At 36.5% G+C, this 24,485-nt stretch overlaps 1 protein-coding gene across 2 annotated transcripts in view; it reads left to right on the top strand.

Moving 5' to 3' along the window:
• The window catches only part of GUCY1A1 (guanylate cyclase 1 soluble subunit alpha 1), a 39,726-nt gene extending 18,855 nt beyond the window's left edge, over window positions 1-20,871 (top strand). For both annotated transcript variants that reach the window (XM_076336640.1, XM_076336639.1), the window contains 8 exons: window positions 2,915-3,326; window positions 6,279-6,340; window positions 8,013-8,071; window positions 9,133-9,842; window positions 11,910-12,395; window positions 12,913-13,056; window positions 15,238-15,392; window positions 17,658-20,871. In XM_076336640.1, coding sequence (XP_076192755.1) covers window positions 3,078-3,326; window positions 6,279-6,340; window positions 8,013-8,071; window positions 9,133-9,842; window positions 11,910-12,395; window positions 12,913-13,056; window positions 15,238-15,392; window positions 17,658-17,859 — 2,067 coding nt within the window. In that variant the 5' untranslated portion in view covers window positions 2,915-3,077 and the 3' untranslated portion in view covers window positions 17,860-20,871. The remainder of the gene's footprint in view (window positions 1-2,914; window positions 3,327-6,278; window positions 6,341-8,012; window positions 8,072-9,132; window positions 9,843-11,909; window positions 12,396-12,912; window positions 13,057-15,237; window positions 15,393-17,657) is intronic.
• The last annotated feature ends 3,614 nt before the right edge of the window (window positions 20,872-24,485 follow it).

Here is a 24,485-nt window from a genome sequence, read left to right as displayed (position 1 = left end):
ATATGCTTTTTTTTTTCAGTATTTGAATCCTCTGAAGTGTCATGGAATTAGGTTTTCCACTTTGTTTCTTTAAAGATGTGATTTAGGGGGTCTTGTCATTGCAGAGGTCAGGAAGAGTCTTGAATTGGTCACTGCTTGAAAATTGTTACACCTATTAAGTTGATACTGGTTTTGAACTGGGATCTATGTTATCAAAGGACCATCCCATTTGTTTCTGGGAAAACAAGAGCTTCAGGATACTTAGAAAATAGTTCTGCAGGAAGCTTTCTTTAGGAACTGTGTCATCATTATTTGGAATTTAAAGATCTGTAAATTAATTATACTGGGTTTGTACAACAGTTTTATTACTAGAAACATCATGGATCTCCACTTTCTTGCAAATCAATGATGATTTTGTCATAAACAGCAATTGGAAGGAGCCCAAGGACATGTTCAGAGCAAGGGCACAGATTCCAGTCCCCACCAGGGCAGGAAGAGGCTGCATGTGGGTGTCCTGCAGCATAAAGGATGGCAGTCTGCATCGCAAAAAGAAGTTGCAGACACAGTAGCTGCATGTCCAGCAGCTTTGTCGACTCAGGAACCTTCACATCAGTGCCCATTTTGCCCCTGAATAAGTCCTGGCCCATGACCATCTTCTGGGACCTCTCCTTCCCACTTGTCAGCTTCTGGAGACTTCGGGTTTTCCAGGTGTAAAATAATGGCATCACTTCCTTCACAGAGCTGATTCTACCTGCCTGCATATTTTTCCTACCACATCAAATGTAATTTAATTAAAATACAATACGCTAGCATGGAAGTGAACCCCCAAACAATTCCAGATTATTGTCTTCTAGAAACAGAGACATAGTTTCACCAGCAGGAAAAAAAAACCACCATCAAAACTATTGGTAATTGCTGAGGGTCATTCACTTCCTTCATTCTTAGTTTAGTGCAAATATTTGTTGGTGTCTAATTTAATCATTAATTAAGTCTTACATTCTTCACAGAGAGAGAAACTTTTTTTTGTTTTAATAGCAGCACATATAAATGCAGTATTACATTCACTGGGAGATGTTTTAAATGTTTTAATACATATTTTTTCACAAAACTGTATTTCAGAAATTTTTTTCTTCCAAAATGCTGGTATAATTGATTTTAAAAGTTTTAGTAGTGTTATTTTATAAATTCAAGATTTATCTTGAAATTTAAGGCCCAAATTAGCAAAGCACGTAAGTATATATGTAAGATCCATTAAAGCCATAAATTTTTTTATCCTTTGACAATGGTGCATGTATATATTTATGATACTATTTTTCTTAACAGTTTATTTCAGTACACAGATCAGTCTAACTACAGAAAAGGTGGTTCTTTTCTGCTTTTTTAGTAAAGTAATACAAGGTTATATAATGGCTCCTGAATAAAAATACTTTTACATATATAGAACAATGCTTACATTATAAAGAAAAGTAGTATGTGTATTTATGTACTGAGAGTGTGGTTCTTGCTTGAAATTTTTCACTGCCTCATTTGCTACGCGACAGTATTCAGCAATAAAAAATAAAGCATTACTGATATCCATGCAGTAGAAACAAATGAGTTTCTATGTAAAGTCAGAAATGAGAAATATAGAATGTTATGTAAACATTCTTCAGCCTCTTGTTCTTAGTATTGTGTTTATTGATTCTTAAAATAATACTTTAATAATTTTGATAGATGTCCCCTAGAAGCTGGCCTGACACCATCAGTATTACAGCATACTTTAAAAGGGCCTTTTCTGCCCAATATTATTTTCAGCAGCAGGCCCAGCCAAAGTAGCTTCTGCTTGTTTCTCCTCTTATCCGGGCCACTTGTGCTGGGTCTGCAGCGCTCCTCTGCTGTGCATTCATTCCAGCTGTTTCAAAAGAAGCAGCTGATAACCTGTATCAGGGATTTAGTTATTTTTAACCCTGGTACAGTTGCTGTGTGACCCAAAAGCCCTTTGGGTGTCTCGGGGGCAGAAATAAGCAGCGTGGTGCACAGGCTGATTAAAGCCATAGTGCCTCTGAAAGAAATCGTTACTGTACTGTATCTCCAGAGAGACAAATGTAATACTTCAGCTGCCTCCAGAGTGGCCAAAAGCTCTCAAGGATTACTTTGTTAGAGTATTATATGAGAATGAGAGGATCTGATTCAATGAGATACGGTCAATAGAAAATGAAGCCCTTAAGGGAAGAGCCTTTTTCACATTAAGTCTAACTGAAATGAATGTAACAAACAGGGAACAATTATTAAAATGAAAAGTTCAGCCCTTTTGTTTAATGTGTTGTTTGAAAGATACCACCTTCAAAAAAATCCCTTGGTGTTTCTAAGCAAGTTCAGTTATGTGGTCAAATTCCCATGATGTTAGTTGTCACCAGTCAGTGGCTTTTACACGAGGCGCTAACCTTTGGTCTTGGATGGTTTGCTGTTCCAGAAGTGCAAGTACTAACTTTAGTCATACATTTCTCTATTACAAAAACGATATCTTGGGCATCAAGTAAATTGAGATTTAAGTATCCATAACAAATCAGTTTCATTGTGCCGTATCAGGTAGGTTTTAATAGCTGCTTATGAAGAATTAAAAAGGTTTTCTCATTAGAATTCTGCTCTCCACTCTTTCAGAAACCTCATCCATCAATGTGACCAAAGATACATCAGATAAAACAACTCTTCTGCCTTAATCACTAGAGCCCCAATTCAGCCAAGAACTTAACCATGCACGCAATTTTAATTACCTGAAGCACTGAAGTGAGTAGGGATTACATGCTTAAAATGGCACATGAGCTTAAGTGCTTTCCTGAGCAAGGTCCTAGAAAAGCCATTATTTTAATGCACATACGGTAAAACTGGCACGTCACAGGAACTTAAAAGAGAAAATAAATGTTTTTAATTTTTTTTCTTTCTTCTTGTTTTGTAGGGGCACACATTTGTTCCTGTGGTGGTTTATAGCTACCAATAATCTTCCACAGTAGTTGCCTTATCTACTATTCTGGCATCTTCTGCTCTTGTTAGTAAACAGAAGAGAACTATTAAACACAAAGCCAAGTACTCTTAATCTCAAGGGAGGGACTTTGTACACTATGTTCTGTACAAAACTGAAAGACTTGAAGATCACAGGGGAATGTCCTTTCTCCTTACTGACTCAAAGTCACATTACTGAGGAACATGACAAGGACTGCACAGAAAACAGCTCTAGAGCAGCTTTGCCCATCTGCAAAGAAGTCCATGAAAAAGATGCTCAAGGAAACCTTCCACAAAGGAAAACAAGCAGAAGCAGAGTGTACCTGCACACATTAACTGAAAGCATCTGCAAACTAATCTTTCCTGAGGTAAATAGACACCGCATAATAATATTACTTTAATAGCATTTAATTATAAATATTAAAAAAGCATTTTATGCCAGCCTTTAGATGTAAGCCTTTAGAAAGTTGTTTTGATTTGAAAGTTTGTGTTCTTATCTAGTTCTGCATAGTTTAAGTCCTCATTTCATCCTCTTCCATTCCTTCTGGATACAATTTTGCCACAGTCATTTTTGTACACACCATCCCTTCCATTGTATTTCCCTATATTTTTGCCTTGTATTTGCAATCTTCCACTGATCATTTTAATTGTTCCTTTTAAATCAATGTATATCTGTAGCAATTTTTTTACATGGAGATACAATTAGAAAAACACTGCCTTGTTACCTAATTATGTAAATTATGTGGTCACCTCATCAATTCACCTAAACTGAATCCATACTGCTAAGTACATTAGTCATTATCACAAAAAAATTAAAATAGCTGTTTTCATCTGCTATGATGCTAACCTCCCGCCATACTATTTTTAAAAACATTACTGTCGGTGTTTACCACAAAGGTATTCTTAGTTTCTGCTCAACTCAACTGAAAACAGCTACAATGCATGCACAGTGGTTTGCTTGCGTGGAGATAAATACCGTGGTTTGTCTCTATAAAAAGAACATGAAAAATGCAGCTCCATAACATTCAATACTTGGGCTTGCCTCAAATTCTGTGGAAAGTGCGAAGGGACTGACTGGTATGTATTGGGACTAAAATGGCAAATGCCAACTCTGTGTGCTCAATTTGTTACAATTCTATTACTTGGACATTCAGTGCACCTTACTAAAAGTGCCGGAGTTTTGTTAAATCTGTATGAAGATCTGTTTTTGCAACTCTTCATCTATTGCCCTTTCGCTAAAACTCTACATAATCAATTTTTGATAGACCCCTTTTTACCTCTGCTGCATTTACACAGAAGAAACTAATCCCTTTAAACTGATCTTTAAACGTGTAAAGGAAAGGACATTTAACTCAAGAATGAACTGGCAAAGCACTCTATCTATGGTGTCATGATTGCTGTATTGCTTTTCTAGTATATAGTTGTTGGTGGGATTGTTAATGAAATAACTGGTTTGTTTTTTTTTTTAAAGAGTGGTATAAATGTATGCAGCTGCCCATTATATAATCATGATAGGCTAGTTCATCAGCTGGGACAAAAGCTTGGTAAAGTCAAGGATATTATGACCACGTACCCCAGGAGCTACTGAAGTTCCAGGTTATTGTCACTGCTATTTACAGTTGTTCAAGTCATATTCATTGGAACTTTGTCCAAGTATAGCAGTCTGTTCTCATGCTGATTTGGGGTCAAGACCTAAGCATCTTCCCAATCCTGGTTCTCCATAGAAGGGTTTTGCTTGTTTAAAAACATGTTTTTCATTGCTTGGAGACTTCATAGTGCCTTACTTAACTATCAGCGACTAACATCATCTTTCCAATTGGAAACTCCAAAACAGGGGGCCGCATCACGACCCCGACTGATTAATGAAGTCCTCATGAAAGCAGTGAGTTGTGCGTGGAAGTCCAGGACATAAGTGCATCCAGAACTTTTGATTAAATTTGAGATATAATGTAGTGCGTGTGATTATTTTGTTTGCTTCTTTGGGTGTTTACAGAAATATAGAGAACATTGTTCAGAGATGAGTAATTAATTGGATGGCATTCCACTTACTGCACTAGTTTATATGCAGATGTAATTTACATTGTGTTCATTTACATGGTAGAACAGTTATTCAATTTAGATCTTTGCTTGGAAAAAGTCTCCAGAATATATTGCCTTTCTTTCACATGGTATTTTCTTCAGGTGTGCAAACTTTCCTTCTGAAAATACAAAAAGTAAAAGATGCAGTAGAAAACGCTAGTTTCATCAGGGAATGAGAACCAAAAAAAAGCCAGACCACAGCAAGCCTCACAGCCAAATTCTATCATGGCAGTATAGTACCATTCTATGACCCTGTCTTTATGGGAAGTTTGGGTTTCGAATGATCAGAGACTATGTACAGAAGACAGCTTTACTGGCCCCAACAAATTGAAATATGCATGTTTGGAAAGTGTTGTATCTGTTCCAATTAGGAACTACAGAAAGGATATGGAACCATGGCATTGAGGTAAATTAAGGTAAATCTTCATGATACTCTAAAGGGTCTTTCTTTTATTACAGAATCTTTTTACAGAGGTTATCTACAGTGACTAGATTTTCATCTGGAGGATATTTGGGTTTGCAGAGTACATAGCCAAAATTATTTTTCTACAAATACAAAATAAATGGTTCTAACGTTGTCTTGAAATGCCATAGTCTTGAAAACAGAAAAGGAGGTAATCTGAAGCACAGAATGCTATATTGATCTTTTATAGCTGCATTTGAACCTCTGTTGCTTTTTGCAATTTCAATCTTGACACTTCTTAAAATTGCCCTAAAAAATTTAACTCTTAATATTCCAAGAAAAGTTACTAGGTAGAAGAGCCACTTTTTACCATTTTGCTCTGGGCATAATGCAGAATATAACTGGCTTTTTCTGTTAGGAGAATATATTTTAAACTTAAAAGATTTCTTTCTACATTTTGCATCCATGCTAGGCTGGGTTTTTTTGGGGGGGATGTGTAATAATAGAAAGTTGGGTTAGTTATACTTATTTCTTAGCAGCACTGTCTTTATTGCCATCAGACAACTTGGATGTAAAGCACATTACTATATTTAAAATGCACAACCACTGATGCACATGAGCTAAGGGGTTAATTATAGTGGTACCGGAGCTGAAGACATCAACAAAACTAAACCCAAAACACAGAAATGACATGCTGTTTCTAACAACTATATCATCTTAAAAAAAGATGTTAGTCCCAAGGACAATGAAGTAATTCTTCTTTTTATAAAAATGTTACTCTTGTGATTAAATTTTCAGCAATGACATTTTAATCAACATACGTTTTTTTCTTCCCCAGTTTGAAAGGCTAAATCTTGCACTTCAGAGAACACTTGCAAAATACAGAATAAAAGAAACCAGGTATGTATGTGTAATGGGTTTGCAACTAACTTCACAACAAAAATGTTTTGCAGACAGTTCATAAGGACTGGGGTGGTGACTGGGAATCAGGACTTCTGGAATCTGTTTTCAATTATCATGTCAAATTGGTGTGTAACATTTCATGTAATGTAAGTTAATAATGATTTATTTTAGATTATTAAATTTAAATTTTAAATTTATTAAAATGGTTTATTTAAAAATATTCACAAATATTTAAATCACTCACAAAGTTGACTTAATGGGCAAATTTAGCCATTTGTGCAGCGAAACAGGCAAGGACTTTGTTTAAAATGAGCAGGTGTTTTGGAGGAACTCAGAGACTACTCAGGCATGGAAAGGTAGATATGGTTGTATATGGATCTAGCCCAGAGTTTCTAAGATCCCAGGAAAAGAATTTTAAATGCAAACGATTAGTATTATACAAAAAAAATTGGTTTCTGATACAGTGAACAATCATACGCTACAGGTACTGACATACATGTTTTCACTGGGCTCACTTGGCTTCTGGTTTCTGTTTCTGAGGAACTCAGCTTGATTTTCAGCACTCCTTAGTACTAATCCAATATTAATCATCTGAGCCTTGTAGGGAGTGAGAATTTCTTAGCGTCTCATTATACATTGAGGATTAAATTTATTGAATGCATCTGAAAAAATAAGCCCCTCTGTTTAAATCTCCGTTCAAAAGTGGAGAAAAATAATGAAGTTGGAAACTACACTGTTGCTCACCTTGAAAAGAATAGATAATTACAATGTATCTTTTAAATGATACTTGATATTTTCGAAGTATTGAAATGACATGCATTGACTGAACCAAGGAAAGCTGGTCAGATGTGCATTGCAATTGCTGACTGGCTTATTGATGTGAATATTTTCCCTATCTTTAATTATGTGTTGCTTCCTGGAGTATTAGTTTGAAACAAAAAATTATTATGCTATTCTGAATGGTGTAATAATGCAAATGTAAATGAGATCTAAACATCTGCATTGCTTTTGCATATAAATATATCTAAGATATTTCAAGTGAAGAAATTCGGAAAGCATGTATTCCTTATATGGAGGTTAATCTAAGCTACATGCCCTTCTTATCGTTTTGGGTCTGACATTCAGATTGACGTTTACTGACCTCAGAGAACTCAGAGGTTTTGTGTCACAGAATCTGGATTATTATCAATGAACAAGTAATTTTGAAGTTAATAGTTGTTACTGGTATTTCCTCTCAAAACAGAAATACTTTCTCACCTCTTTTGAATTTAATGCAATGTAATTCCAATAAATGCTTGAATATAAATTCCAATCATATTTTACAATACGCTATGAAATATAGTTATGGCTTCAAGCAGAAAACCCGAACCAAACAAAAAACAGGACTGTTGCAACCCAAGAGTTTTTAATCAATGACAGTCTATAGCATTTGGCCTCAATCCGTAATCTGAGCTCAGACCACTAAAACTTTAATTTATCACAAATGCACAGGATAATCTAAGATCCTACCAACACCCTATTTTGAATTAATGAAAAACTGCCTATTTGATCAGCAAAACTTGGTCTGTACACATTAAAGACAGGGTAGGTAACTTCTGTTACTTACTATTTTTACCATGTTTATCTTGATTTTTCAGGGGTTTTAATTATATTTTTATGATCTTTACAGAAAAACTGGGGATAGAGAAGATTTTGAAAAAATAATCAGTGATCATGCTAATGCAGCAGGTAATGTAAGCTTGTTTAATAATTAATATAAAAATATAGATTATAAGTTATATATATAAAATAATACATGTATATATAAATTAGTCTTGTTACTAAGAATAATTTTCTCCATATAAGGGCTGCAGTGATGCTGACAACACAGAGCCTAAACTGTGATCTCTGCAACTAACAGTTCAGAGTGTCAAAATTTGAGATAAAGAGATGAGTTTCTCAAGTCTGAGCTGTCATAGAATCACCCACCCCTAAGATCCAACATCTAGAGGGAGTTGTAACATACATTCAGTAATAAGTTACAGTTTTATACTCATGAAAAACCGTTTGATCCTTTTCATCTTCTGAAGGACTGTAGTCGATGTCAAAGAGAACTGCTGTAATTTGCAATACGGAACTCTCTGGCTACACCTGTAATAGTAAATTAACATTTCCAGGAGCTGAAACATGGTCTTCTGTACACTTAAACTGTTAACCTGGTCCTGGCACACAGTTGCCCTGTGACAGATAACACTTTTCCAAATGATTCCCAGTAACAGCGGGGAGTTGGGACATTCCCAACAGTCAGTCTACATGCAGCTATCCTGTTAAAACAAATTTACTAGCAAAAATGTGAGCTGTTCTGTGCCAATTGGCCTCAGCGCCCTGGAATATTCCTAGGGTCATTTAATTTATTGGATCAGGCATAGTACTTATATCTGCATGTGCGCACAGATCATATTTTATTCTTACTTTTTATTCTTATTTTAAGTTTTTAAATTCTTATTTTATTTCTTTATATCAAGCTAAGGGAATTGGGTTAAATCCTGTGCCATTCTGTCTACATCTCTACAAAGAACACTGAGTCTTGGATCTTTCCAAACTACAACCGATTGTCTCCCTGTTTTCCAGGCAACATGAGTATGTCTTTGGTTACAGCAGGACACCTAAATGAGAGGGCCCTCAGGTGTCAGTGCTGGATCAGGGAAGGATATTGCTAATTTGATTTGGTCTAGCATGAAAAAAAGTGGAGGTTAGCCTGAGATTCTGGGTGATGAGCGCAGTTCTGACTAAAATGTGGTTCCATGCAGGTGTTCCTGTGGAGTCTCTACAGGAATCTCTTGGTGAAGAGCTATTCAAAATATGCTATGAAGAGGATGAACACATATTAGGGGTTATTGGAGGAACCCTTAAGGACTTCTTGAACAGTTTCACCACTCTGCTGAAGCAGAGTGGCCACAGCCAAGAAGCAGGAAAAAAGGACAGACTTGAAGATGCCTCCATATTATGCCTGGAGAAAGATCAGGACTTCTTAAATGTGTATTATTTCTTTCCTAAGAAAATCACAAGTCTTATTCTATCTGGTATTATTAAAGCAGCAGCTCATATTTTGTATGAAACTGAGGTGGAAGTGATGCTCATGCCTCCTTGTTTCCATAATGACTGCACTGAGTTTGCTAATCAGCCTTATTTACTGTACTCTATACAAGTCAAAAGTGCAAAACCTTCCTTATCTCCATGTAAACCACAGTCTTCACTTGTGATTCCTGCCTCTGTGTTCTGTAAGACTTTCCCATTTCATTTTATGTTTGACAAGGATATGTCAGTTCTTCAAATTGGAAATGGGATAAGAAGACTTTTGACCAGGAGAGAATTTCAAGCTAAGCCCAATTTTGAAGAGTATTTTGAAATTCTTACCCCCAAAGTAAGCTGCACTTTTAGTGGAATAATGACAATGCTAAATATGCAGTTTACTGTACGAGTCAGAAGATGGGATTATACTGATATGAAATCATCCATGGTAAGAGACTTTTTATAATCATTACTTCTCTAAGGAATTTGTTTTCTTCAAGTAGAGTTAAAATAGCCACAAAACATGGTGCACTTTGCATTGTCTACCTCTCAACATCTAATACAACTGAATAATAATGATTTATTGAGGGCACTCTAATGTAATTCAGATTCTGAAGCCAATATTCAATCAAAACTCTGCTTTAGAACTTTTACACAAGTAAAATCTGACTGTTAACTTGATTGTTGTCGTGGTTTAATCTCAGTCAGCAATTAAGCACCACGCAGCCGCTCGCTCACTCCCCCCCCACCCGGTGGGATGGGGGAGAGAATTGGAAGAGCACAAGTTAGAAAGACTCGTGGGTTGAGATAAAAACAGTTTAATAATTGAAATAAAATGATAATAATAATAATATGATAATAATAATAATAATACACAAAACAAGTGATGCACAGCACAATTGCTCACCACCCGCTGACCGATGCCCAGCCAGTCCCCGAGCAGCGGCCCCCCCGGCCAGCTTTTCCCAGTTTATGTACTGAGCATGACGTCACATGGTATGGAATGTCCCTTTGGCCAGTTTGGCTGTGCCCCCTCCCAGCTTCTTGTGCACCTCCAGCCTCCTCAGTCAGTAGAGCATGGGAAGCTGAAAAGTCCTTGGCTAGTGTAAGCATTACCTAGCAACAACTAAAACACCGGTGTGTTATCAACTTTGTTCTCATCCTAAATCCAAAACACTGTACCAGCTACTAGAAAGGAAATTAACTCTATCCCTGCCGAAACCAGGACAGTATTAAAAAAAAATAATTTGAAATATTGAGATAAACTCAGTAAATTGAGATAAAGCCAATGACATGCCATGCTGCTGAGAATAAGGGCATCCCCAACACAAAGACAGTGGCAGGGAAAGCTTTACCAAAGTGCACCTCAGTCATCTGGAAACAACAGCTCTAGGATTTGGGGAAAGAAGTAGACATTTTCTGTGCTCATTCAGCCTTTGGTATCTTTGGTATCTTTGATATTCTGATGTTTTCATCAGATGCAGTCGCCAAAGGTCCCACTTAGTTTCAGCTGATGGGATTACTTACTATCTTTGCTGAAGCTGGGTCTGTGGCAAATGACCTGGGACAGTAAAAAACATTGAATATTCAATGGCTGCTTTTATTCATCCCTGGCCCCACCTGAATTCCAACTTATATACACCTGAGGCACTCCAGGATGAATTACCAGTTCAGACTCAACACTCCAAGAACTTAGATGAAGAACGGTATAAAGGTTTCATCCAGTTATTAATGAAGTGGGAAAAAATGTAGCACTGATTAGCTACTTCATCTCAGATCCGTTTCTGCACTAGGCAACAGTTTAATAATTACAAGGGGTAGCAGACTCTGCTTTGCTTTTGCATGTACTTACATATGCAAATGTCTATTAGCAAGTAACAAGTTTTCTTCAAAAAATGGTCTTTCAAAGCAGTGTTAAGCAGAGCTCTGCAGCACCTTGCACATTACACAACTGAATACAGAAGGGACATAAAAACACGTCACACAAAATATTTTGCTTTTTTAGATCATTAAAATGGGATATTTCTGCCATTTATACCTTTAATTTGAAATTGCAGTGAGTACTGAACATCCTATAAAATTGAAGCAGATTTTCTCACTTTATCTTACAAAGAAAGTGGTGCATGAACTAAACACTAGAGTTATTAGCAGAAATTCATAGGCCACTACAGTCAGTAACATTTTATCAATAGATGAAAATGCACAAAATTCTTCTTTTTGTTTTTCTTTTCTTCCTAAGCTAAAACTGATACTGATACTCAAACACAATTAAGTGTTTATCCTTAAGTTGTGGTCTAACTTTTGTACCAGAAGGCTCAAGCAAAATAAACTTATTTGATGGCTCTATGATTTAGCACCCCATGTTTTCTCTTAAGCAACTAAATGAAAATGTAAGGACTATGGACCAGTCTGATTTTCCTACGTTTCAGCAAAATGTATTTCCTCTAAAACGTCTTGCTTCTAAACCATTGCCATGCATGTTTTGCATGAATTCTTGTTTCTTTAACTGTTTCAGGTAATGGATCTTAAAGGCCAAATGATCTATATTTTTGAATCCAGTGCCATCCTATTCTTGGGATCTCCTTGTGTGGATAGACTAGAAGATTTTACAGGACGTGGATTGTACCTCTCAGATATTCCCATTCACAATGCATTGAGAGATGTTGTTCTGATAGGAGAGCAGGCCAGAGCTCAGGATGGACTGAAGAAGAGGTTAGGAAAGCTAAAAGCAACCCTTGAGCAGGCCCATCAAGCACTTGAAGAAGAAAAGAAGAAGACCGTAGATCTTCTGTTTTCAATTTTTCCTGGAGAGGTTGCTCAGCAGCTGTGGCAGGGACAAGTTGTGCAAGCCAAGAAATTTAATAATGTCACAATGCTTTTCTCTGACATTGTTGGATTCACTGCCATCTGTTCCCAATGCTCACCTATGCAGGTTATCACCATGCTTAATGAGCTTTATACTCGCTTTGATTACCAATGTGGAGAGCTAGATGTCTACAAGGTACACAATTTATTGCATTTCTGTGGGGTTCTGGGGCAGGAAAGGAAATGAAGACTACATGGCACAGAGGATAATAGAAGTCTAAAAATTATTTTGCCCTAAACCTTCATTATAAGAAAGACATATTAAAATAAATCACGAAACAAAACAAAAAAACCCCAACAAAATCAGCTGTTCGTGCAGCCAAGAGAGAAACCCATCAAAACTTAAGAGTTAATTTTAAAAATTAATTTCAATGACAGTGCTGTGAATCTGGAGTACATAGGTGTTTAATGTAGCTATGGGTGCCTGACAGCAGGTGAGCAAAGAAAAGTATTTTAGCATCATGCCCAGTAATAAATACAAGTTGTGCAATTTTTCCTTCTGAATGATACTGCAGGATTTGCCCAGTACTTAAATAATTTAGCAGGAGAAATAAGACTCAGTCAATATGTAGGTACAATTCTTACTGAAGCCACAGACTATTCTTTTATATGTCAAACAGTCTAACAGTAAGGAACAAATATGCCTGTTTTAGGTTGAGACTATTGGAGATGCCTACTGTGTCGCTGGAGGTTTACACAAAGAAAGTGAAACACATGCTGTTCAAATAGCGTTGATGGCCCTGAAGATGATGGAGCTGTCAGATGAGGTGGTGTCTCCCCATGGAGAGCCTATCAAGGTCATATATTTTATTGTATTTTATATGGTTAAAGCGGGCATTTTTGCTTGTTTAGTTGCTTTTGGGGTTTTTGTCTCAAGGAAATTTCACATCGTTGTATTAACTCAGACAAGTTGGGAAATCGAGTGCGTACAGCTGGAGAAGCTGACCTTTTTAGTTCTATGAATGAGAGTTTTGTGGAGAGGTAAAGATGAAACAGAGATCTGAAAATCAACCCAAACGACTTAAATGCAGTGAAATCAATAGGTGCACACTGACATGCTGCGGTTTTTGTCTCAGTAGAAATAAATTTGTCAGTGGCATGGAATATTCTGTTACTGTTTTCTAATGAGGAGACTAATCCCCTCTCAAAATTAGACCAAATGAGAACATCTAAGTCTTTTGAGGTAACAGGTATAAATATGAATCATCAAAGACATGTTTGGATTGCAGTAATCCACACATCTTTAAAGGATTCTGTTGCTGTTCTTGTTTTACAGTCAGATACTGAACCACTACCGTAAGATAGTGGTGTTAATGCTCTCAAAGTGACTGTTAGATTCAGTGGTAGTTATATTTATGGCTTCCTTTCAATGAGGACTCACGCATGTACTGAACTTTTCATGTAGGTTTGCCTCTCACTGAGAAAAAAAGAGGAAGGCCTGTGTGCATGACAAATGATACGGGCTTTCTACTAAGTTCAAATGTCCTGGAATGGGGTCCTATTATTTTTAATACAGGTGTCTCAGTTCATTATGCCTTTCATTTGCTCATTTTTAACATTTATCTGTTCATTTGTTCCTTTAGAAAACTTCAGGCTTCTTTAATTTTAGGTTAAGGAATATCTGTATTCCAAGACAAAGAAAATGGTTATTAAGAGAATTACATGCTCCACATTTATCACAGAGAACAGCAGTATTACATTATAAATAAATGTCGTTCTTTCTGTATTTCACAATACCAAGTTAAATTACACTTAAAAAATCTGGAAACATCTTGACAATATTATAACATGTTTACAATTTCCACACAAATGATACCTTTACAATTTTGAATGAGGAATGCTACTACATTTTAAAAAGTAATTTTAAAATAGGGAGAAAAAAATTGTGTAAGTATCTACTAGAAGCTTCTTAGAAGAAAACTGAATCTTTCTATTTTTAATGAAAGCATGCATCTATTTTAATGAAATGCTTCATGAAAGCATTGGCTGTTTTGCAGAGCAACAAATATGTTACACAGTCTACTGCCATTTTATATATCAATTGTCAAAGAAAAAGGCATGACTACAAACCGCTTACTTTAAATCAGACTTGTATATAGCTGTACATATTTCAGCCATCTTTGCTGAGTGGGTGGCTTTTGCTTTTTTTTGCAGACTTTTCTGCTTTTCCACTCAAAATTAGAAATTGTGACTTCTTCATAATGATGTGATATTCTCTTGGTATGTAAAGAGTAGCATACATAGTAGATATGCAAGCTTCCTGACATCATGCCATTATTGTGTCAGAGTGCTATTCTGAAGAAAACATGTCTACATATGTATAATACACATAAGAAAAAGAACACATCTCCAAAAAAAAAAAAAAAGGAACGTAGAAAGCAGCACCAGCTAAGCAAAACTCACAAATCTGGGTACGAGTTACAAAGAGGAGATGTCAAAATGTTTCAACTGCTGTATAATTTGATTAATTACCAAAATTCTGTACTCTGGGATTGGGATTTACTCTATGTGTGACCTTGTCAATAGAGTTCAGTTGGAACTACAGCATATATATACTGTCTTTGCTATTCCCTAAGACTTGTCTTCTGACCTTAACAGCAAAGCAAGTACTATTCATTAACTGTGACCAGTCTAACAACATTGTGTCATGTAATTCCTCCCAGGAAAGCATCCAACTGTCATAGTAACTCCTGCTGATGTTTCTAGATCAATTTACTGCCACGGAGACCAGCATTATCACAGTCATATCAGATGAAGGATTAGATATTATAAATGCAAAGCAAGGTAAACTTCAGCTAGTTTCCTCTCCACGAGCAGTGATGACCAGAATACAGACATTTTAAGGAGACTGTGCTAACTCAATATATAGTAGTAGCTCGTTATTTCTTTTTTTTTTTAAAAAAGAGGAAGAATTTATAAAACTGACTTTAACCATTTTATTTTACTTAATAATGCTGTTTTCTGTCTTTTATTTAAAGATGCGTATTGGCCTTCATTCTGGATCTGTCTTTGCTGGAGTTGTTGGGGTTAAAATGCCTCGTTATTGCCTTTTTGGAAATAATGTAACCCTTGCCAATAAGTTTGAATCTTGCAGTATACCCAGAAAAATAAATGTCAGCCCAACAACTTACAGGTACAGTGCTTCATATCTGTAAAATGTCCACCTGAAGTAGTTATTGTAATAGTTCATTATCTTCCTGTTCTTTTTTTTTTTCCCCTCTGAAGTACTGCTGTTTATTTTCCTTTTTCTCTTTTTATCTGACTGCTCATGAATGCACCATGGTTATTTTTAGTCAGAATACAACCAGCAGCAGCAAGAAAACGGGTGAAACAGAACAGCTGATATTTATTTTTCAGATGTTACATTCAAAATAAATGGACTGCCTGGGCCAATTTTGCTTCTTACCCTGCAGCTGTATACCTCTTGCCTTTTTTTTTTTTTCTTCTTTCATATAGTTGGCTCCTCTTTGAGCTCTATGGCTTTCAGTGTGAACTGGATGCCAAAGTGGCTGCAAGTGCCCTTGAAAATAACAACCTAACTAACTGAAGAATTGTTAAACGTCACCCTACACATCTTCATTCTCTTTTGGTTAGGGAAGATGAATGAATAGGTTGCAATTAATCAACCATGCCAGTGTTGAGTTTATACAGGTCTTGATCCCAACTCAGTTTAAACCTTTTAGTATGGAACTTAGGCTGTACTGTTTATCCACTCAGATCAGACATTTTTAGCAACGTGTACTATGTGGTTATGCAGACAGCTAGCAGGCTCTCCCATGGGAAACACAACATCTTTCCTTTGTCCTCCAAACCTAATACTCTCTTTGTATTATCTGTTTAATTGTACTTAAAAATCACCTTGCAACATGTTCATGGCCAAGTAATAGTGTCTTATAGGTGCCAGGCAAAATAATAGGAAACTGTTTTGAATTTGATGGTAACAACAGTCTACATCTGAATTCCAGGTCCAGGTCTGAATTTTATGCCACTGAGCTGATAGAGACTGTTGTTTCTTCCAGAGTGGCCAAAAGTTTTGTAAGAATGAACTGTAAAGAGTGAATATACTAGTAGAAAGTGATATGTCTGGCTGGGTAAAATAACCAGAAATATGGATATAAATTATTTTTCCTTTTAAGGAAGCTCCGGTACCCTCACTGCAGCCTGGACCGTCAGTTGTTCCTACTCAGCTTGTACCCACTGCCATGTAGCTGATAACGCCTTGTTGCAAGATTACGTGTCCAATGTCAGGCAGAGAATTTGGCACAGGATCCCTACATCCCCTGCAGCATGTGCTATGTGACTTACAGGGTGCCAAGCTTTAGATTATCTCGTATAGGTGATTTAGATAAAAGTAGCACAGGTATTAGGGCACACAGCAAGTAACCTTTTCGATCATGCACTCTAAACAAATATAGAGATACCATTAGCTTCGCCAGTGCTTATGTATGTCAGAAGAACAGTGCCGGCCAACAGTGATTTTTTTTCCATATCCATATGGAAAATCATTTTGAATGATACTGACTACAGTCTCTTCTTAAAACCATTAGACACTTCGTCCACACAAGACTTGCCTGTAACTTGTGGCATAAGTAGGTTTCTGCATAGCTGTGCATTCAAGAGAATATTTGAAATGAGTATACTGTTGGAAAAAAAAAGATAATTAATTCTCTGAGTGGCTAGAAAATAGGCAATTTGGTTAAAGAGTAAACTATTGTTATTATTGCTGTAGTACGTTTGTTTTTTTCCCTGAGTGAATGATGTGTTAACCTCCTTTTGGTTTAGTGTTTTTTTCTTTTTGATTCGTACACAAATTCTAAACACATATTGATAACATTATGGCACCTTGCACAACCCCTGTATATTGCAATAATTGTTTGGAAGCTTAGATACCAGTCATCAGTATTTATCCCTACAGATTAGCAATCTGTTTCAGACATAGAAGACCACTGGGTTTAGTGGATGCACGTGTGAAAAAGCAAAATTATTAGAATTGGTAAGAGGATCTCAGTAGTTTAGTTAATAAGCTTTTCAACATTTCATTTATTGAAACATTAATTATGGTGCCAGCTTCATGTGCAAATCTGAGCTAGCTTTCAGTACTAAATCATTTTTGAAAATATTTACAACAAACATAGCACCTACATGCAAAACATCAACAATACAAAAAAAGAGAGGCAATACTCCTGTTTGTGCTGGTGCACAAGTTAATAGGTTATCATGGTTACCAAATAACCAGTATTTTTAAAATATTTTCAGTAAATAACATATAAATATTAAATTAGATTCTGCCTTGCTACATTCTGCCCTGCCGTACATGAAGAACTATTGAATGTCTGCACTTGTAGTAACAATTAGTGGCTGATTCATTTTTAATCAAGATGATTCATTTTTGTTCTAGGTTGTTAAAGGAATATCCAGGTTTTGTGTTCACACCTCGCTCAAGAGAAGAGCTTCCACCAAATTTTCCCAGTGATATCCCTGGAATTTGCTATTTTCTGGATGCTTATAATCAAGGAACAAACTCACAGACTTGGTTTCAAAAGAGAGATTTGGGAGATGGCAATGCCAATTTTTTGGGTGAGGAAACAGGAATAGACTAAATTGTACATTCACAAGTGTGTAGAATAAATTTATAAATATTTCAGTTTTTTTTTAATAAATTGAAAATTTTTAAAAATGTATGAAACATGAAAGCACTTTAGATTGTTAACACCTGAAAGCCAGTATTAAAATTTCAGGAAGTATGTCACTGACTACTTTTTATTTTTCCTTTGCATAAGGAACATAGTCACTAAAATAATGTTGCAACTTCACTGTTGAAAATGCTACTAAAACCTACATTTTCCCTGTAGTAATTTGTAAGTGCTACGTAACAACTCTCTCAGTTCTCTCTGTGCTGAGAATTCTAGATGTATTGTACATGCAGTGTGTCAGGAAATGTAATGTGCAAGTGATGCAGCCACATGCAGTGTTGTGAGCTGGTGCTTATCAATGACTATTAAAATATATTTTCTTAGTGATTCCATAAGAAGATATCCATTAAAATATTGTCATTGCTATCACATACTCCTTCCAGTGCATCATTTGGGCCCCATCCTAGAAGCTGCTGACCATCTTCTAACACTGACTGGAGTCAATGTGTTGAGGGTGCTCAGCATCTTCTGAATCAGGCTGCTAATTGTAGCTAATACACATATACATAGCAGAGTTTGCTGCTTACTGTTTCATGAACTTTATTTTGTGTATAAAATGAATTTAGATTAAAACACTGTATAATCACATACTAAAGTCTCTGTAATCGTCAAACAATATTTTAGTTCTTGGGGTTTTTAAAATACTTTACAAAAAATAGTAATATCCACTTGCTATTATGTATTAGAGCAATAAATGTTTTCTTTTTGTTGTCATTTAAAATTGAAATGTTTTAAAAGAAGTGTAATAAAACATGCTTTGGAGTGTTTGCTTAGAAAGGAAATTCCAGTCAGACTGTATAAAATGGAACAGAAGCACACCAGTTTAAAGCTATGATCCTTATTCAAGGACAGTGATGTGGATATGACATGTTATTGAAATGCCTATGATATACTCGCTTTAAAGTTGCCAGGGGAATCTACAGGTGAACAGAAATGCTTTAAAACATATGAACACATACGAAGTATTAATATTACCACAATACAAGCTTTTCTATTGTGGATGGTGGAACATGAGTGGAGAACTCTCAAGGGTCTGCCTCTAGAACTGGCAGAATAGAGTTAGTTACGAGTCCTGAGTTTAGGATTCTGCCTCTCTAACTAGCAGATCCATCTGCACAGAAATTTCTCTGTGCTGCACAGTTTAATCCCAACTGCAGGCTGGAGAACTGCACTGCTTACTCACATACAAATATTTCCAGTAGTATCAAATATTATTAGTTATTATTCTAACCTCTTAAACTCTTGGGTTTTGGCATATCAAGCCATAAAAGTCTTTCTTCAAGCTGCTTGCCACTGAATCAGATTTTGCTCTCTGAATATTTATGGGGAGCAATTACATTAGACTAGGTTGCCATTCTGTTTATTTTCTGAACTTGACTGGTTCACTCTGAAGCTCAATATACTGTTTTATCCTACTATTTTGCAGTAGAAACTCATACAGAACGTGTACCATCAGAGCCTTGAGAAAAATCCTTATAAGGGACTAGCACTAAGAACATTTCAAAACCGTATTTTAATTCAGATTTCCTGTAAGCAGCATTTGAACAAAACTTGAAACATTGAATCCTGCTGTTGCTTGAGATCTCCTGTGTCCATCCAAGATGCTTAGAAATAATTCTGTGACACAAAAATGGTACCTGAAAGTCTCTCCCTATATTATATATATACATCTCTCTCTTGCATGTGCCATATATATACATGCACATATACAAGCATACGTATTTGTAACATTTCTAACGAACAGCAGTGTTTCAAGGAAACAAGAACTATGCAAATCTTGGCAACTGATCTTTGCAATATTATTTTGGTCAGAAAATTCTGTTCTATTGACATAAATACCCAGAGGCTAGTAGCAGTCCCATGTGGGTGCTCCTGGATTTAAAAATGTGGGAGCATTTGACTACTGACTCTTTGGTAAGCTTGTGATATTAAGTCAGTAATGACTGAAGTCAGTGGGAATCTATCCATCCCTGTCATCTGTTGAATGTTAAAAAACCAAATAGGCTTTTAAATAAAAAGGATTTATTTCTCTGTATCTTCTGAATGGAAGGGACTCTTAGGAGCGAATTTCCTTTTGTCCCTAGGAAAGAACTATTGCTGGACTGGATGATGGCCATTCTCAAAGCCAGATTTGATATAAATCTGTCATTCAGTAGGATGTTCATCATGGCAGCTCCTGACACCTTCCTAAGTGTATCTCTGTAAAATAAAATGTGTCCTAGGCCAAAGTTCTTATTACAGATCAAATTCATCTTCCAACATTACTTTTTATAACTCCCTATTTTTTAATACACCCTAGGCTACATTACCAGCTAGGATAGCATTGCTGTAGAATTCCTTTTTATTTCACTAACTTTTTTTCTGAAAAGTTCAAAACATTCCCATGTCTACTTCAGCCTTAGTTCAGAGAAGAATCCTGATAAGGTGCTTAAGTGTACACATAAAGCAATATGCTTGAATCTTGGTGAATTAAGTAGGATGTAGGCACGTGTTTAAGACAATGATTCAAGAAAGTGCTTTAAAATGTACTTGTGTTCAGACCTGTTCTGCAAAAAACCCCACAAGTTTATGTTTAGCTTTAAGCATAACTTAAGAATTTAGGTCTCACTGAAGCTGTTCCTCTGTTTAAGTTTTTTGCTGAATGAATATGTATTTTATAAGGGACAATTATTTTTAACTAATCTTTTCACTTAAATTAAAGCCAATGGAAAAAAAGGAATCAGAAAGCCAATAAGCAAATTGTTGAGATAAACAAAAGGAAGGCAATTTAACTGATATAATACCGGGAGATTTTGCAAGGAAATAAAACAGTTGTTTTCAAGCTGATGTCTTGTATAGTATTATGTTGTATGATATTGTGAAAGTCTTCAGAGACTATGTAATGCTATTTATATAAATATACAGATACCTTAGTATTAAGTCCAGAAACAGTTTTGTTATTATGTGAATTTTTATTTTATTAGTTCTTGAAGATCCTGTGGGGCTGATTCTTGTTCACATTTACACTATGTGATGGAAGATACATTTTTATCACACCGCAATTTCTTTGCCAAAGAGGTGTAAATGGCCCTTGAAATAAATAAAAAGTGGGTCCTTTGAATCTCAACAGTGACATAGCAAAGAATTCAACTAATATTATTTCATTCAGGCAAGACCTGATAAGATTTCAGGGAGATGTTGGAAAAAAATTCTCATTGCTGGTGTCAGAGGAAGTGCAATTAGCGTGGAGCTGATGTTTTCTTTCTCTCTGAACTACTGTGCAAAAACAAAACAAATGAACTCACAGAAACTGAAAAAACAGTGAAATGCACAGATAATTGAGCCCCAAGACAGATCTACTTTTTCCTGTGAAATCTTACAAAGGAAGAATTCAGACCTCCCCCAAACCCAGTTTATTTCTCCCATCATTTTCTTTTGCATTCTCTGCAGAAACAGCTGCAACAAATAGTACAGGAGGCAAAATCGGTATTCACAGCTGAAAGCCATCAGAATTAAGGGGAATTTCTCTTGAATCTTGGCAAGGGGATCCTTTTTCAAACCCCACCCATCCTATAACCTAACAGGCCACTCTAGCTGCTACCATTCTTTATGCCTGCTCATTGTTCTGCAAAAGCAGTGGAAGGGGAGTTTTTGTTTCCTGCAACAGCAATAATTTTTGTGGTTATTTGCCATACAGCATACAAGGGACTGTGTTGCTTTCAAAGCCCTGCTCCAGTTTATCAGAAGTCAGCTTGGCAGGAACCAAATTTAACTTTGAAGCTGTTTCTACCTCTAAAGTCTGCAAGATGTGTGCCACAACAGTCTTTAGAGACCTCTAAAACCATGTCTGATGGTATGGCTGCTCACAACTGCATAGGAAGGAAATAATCAGATATAAGCTGCCTTTTTTTTTTAATTTCCCAATCCCATTTGCATGAGTTCACTGGCAGTCCTTTCCTGCAGAGCGAAGGGAGAGAGTAAAACTCACTGTCTTATGTTACTCAGCATTGCTCTGATACTGAAGCACAAATACAAGATGGAAGATAATGGTTCTGGAATCTCTGCTACATCCAGATGTAACAGTTTAAAGATATGTACTCCCCTGAGCACAAACAGTAGGATCTGCATGTAAAAAATGCAGTTAGGCTGGAACATGAAGCTGGAGAGCAAGTCAAAGAAATAATAAACTGTGAAATAATCTAAAACAAAGTAAACAACCTTATAAAGTTGCGTGTCTCATCTGCTTCAGCAGATTTTTGATGCTGACAGTGAAGTCAAGTTGAGCCAGTGGTTTCCTAATATAAATGGAAATGAGCACATTGCTTTGCAGCCCCATTAGAAGGCCTCCTTTGAAGATCTGTGCTGAAATTGTTTTGCTCATCTTCTGAGCATGTAATGGGAAATAACCTAGAGGAATACATGCAGTAACATCCAAAGGATGTGAAAAGGGGCAGATTAAGTCATAGATACACTTCCACTCTTCTGATTTTTTCAGCCCAAACAAAACCTGCCAAAGAAATATCGAGGACAATAATGTTCCAGGAGCTTTGGACTAGAAGCCTATAAAAATCAAGAGGACTCTTTCCACTGATTGCGGAAGGTGTTAGGGAAGATTTGGACATATGATTAGTTTGCTCTGCATTGCTAAGATTACATTCCTCTTACAGGAGGGTGCCACAGAGCCCACAGAGTTTCTCGAATCTACACAGGTTATTGCATTACAGAACAGGATTGACATATTGAGGGCTGTTTCAGTCATAGCTTGTCAATACCAGTATTGGAAAATGGATGCAATGGTATAGTGAAATAGTGTATAGTGGTACAGTAGAAATAATGAAACTTGCTGAAGTGATCTTAAAAAAAGGGTGTATTTTTGCACCTGAGAAGTATTATTATGACAATCCCAAATGTCAAGTCTCAGACCATTGTGATTTGAAACAGATAAGTAGAAAATACCCATAATTCAGTTTGGTGTCAGTAAAGTAACTCCATCTTCAGTAAGTGAAATCCAGCAATACTATATAAGGCAGTATTTTTATTCAGGATTACAGTAGCAATATAAATTGTAAGAGCAAAGTCCAAAGTAAAACATGCAACTTATTAAAATACTTTCTTTGTTTTATAGTGCTTGTGTATTAACACATACCATATTGAACTGAATGTAGATGTTCTTCGCCAGCTAGTGGTTTTCCCAAAGTTACTGTCTCAGCAACAGCCCTTTCATACAGCATAAAAGGGTCCTATGCTCCTTTTTGCTTTCATGGATCTCACCAAGAATTTCCAGATGAAGTTAGCATCTCAAATCAGGAAAAAACATGTATGCCACCACTTAAAACGTACAGCAGTTGTTTTTCTCTTGTAATCACTGACTGTAACTCTTTTGGCTTTCTGATGGCCAGCGCAGGAAACTCCTCCTGAGAAACATATTCAGGGGGACACAAAGTGGAAAAGCTGCCTTGTAGGATTTCAGTTACAGAAAACACTTTCCAAAAGGCTCCTTTCACGCCAGCATTCCTTCCCATGCATGTCCCAGCTGTGGCTAGCGCCACAGTTACCCTCCCACTCCTGAATACCAAAAAGCAGCTGGGCAGCAGGTCATGAGCTGTACCTAGTCCATGAGGGTCCCCAAATGGGAATAAGATTGCGTGCTACCATGAATAAACTGCAGGCTTTATGGAAGTGCATCAGATACAGTCCAAATGGTTGCGTGATGTGCATAATGCATGTGACCTAACAGTCCTGATACTGACAGGCTTGGGCCTTGAAAACACAGCCCAGTATTAACAGCTTAGTCTGACATGTACTTTGTCTTGTTGACTTGGAGCCTTTCCTTCAGCTGAAACCAAATCTTGCCTAAGACCTACCAGATAGTCTTGATTCAGCAGGCATCTGGAATGGAGGCTGGTCCTTCTCAGCAAATCACTTGGCTGAATTCTTTAATTCAGCATCTTCCAAACTTTTAAAAGGGGATCCCTGTTTTAGAAAATTAAATCAATCATTGTCTGCTTTAACTCTGCCTGTGCTGTTTTCAGTTAACATTTTACAAATCTCACTTCAGATGCTAGAACTTCCACTTGTATTACAATAGCTTAATTGCAACAACAGTCTGCAAATGCAACCTACCAAGCCTGAATGAAATCAGAAGAAAGGCAATTTCACAATTGTCTAAATCAATTTTGACCTTTGCAGATACCAGCACTTTTGAAAAAGTGTCACTCAGGTACACAAAATTGCCAGGATAATCTACTTTCCGAAAATCATATCCAAAAAGAATTTTATGTAATCTCTCTAGTATCATTTTATGAGCATGAGGGTTTACCCCATATACAGAATGAACAAGTGGATTCCCTTGAAAATTATGAAGAATGGGGATGTTGTTAACAGTGTTTAACAACACTTGTTTCCTGCCTGGGATGTGCTGTCAGGACTTCTATGACATTTTGTATCCTCAAAACTATTTTATGGGTGTGTGTGTAAGAGGAAGACTACACAACATCAGAGGGCAAAACTCCCAGGTGTTGTCTTAGATCTTCCAGTAGTGTAGATCCACTACC

Source organism: Aptenodytes patagonicus, chromosome 4 (assembly GCF_965638725.1).
Source record: "Aptenodytes patagonicus chromosome 4, bAptPat1.pri.cur, whole genome shotgun sequence".
Taxonomy (NCBI): Eukaryota; Metazoa; Chordata; class Aves; order Sphenisciformes; family Spheniscidae; genus Aptenodytes; species Aptenodytes patagonicus.
This window is presented reverse-complemented; position numbering and strand designations above follow the sequence as displayed.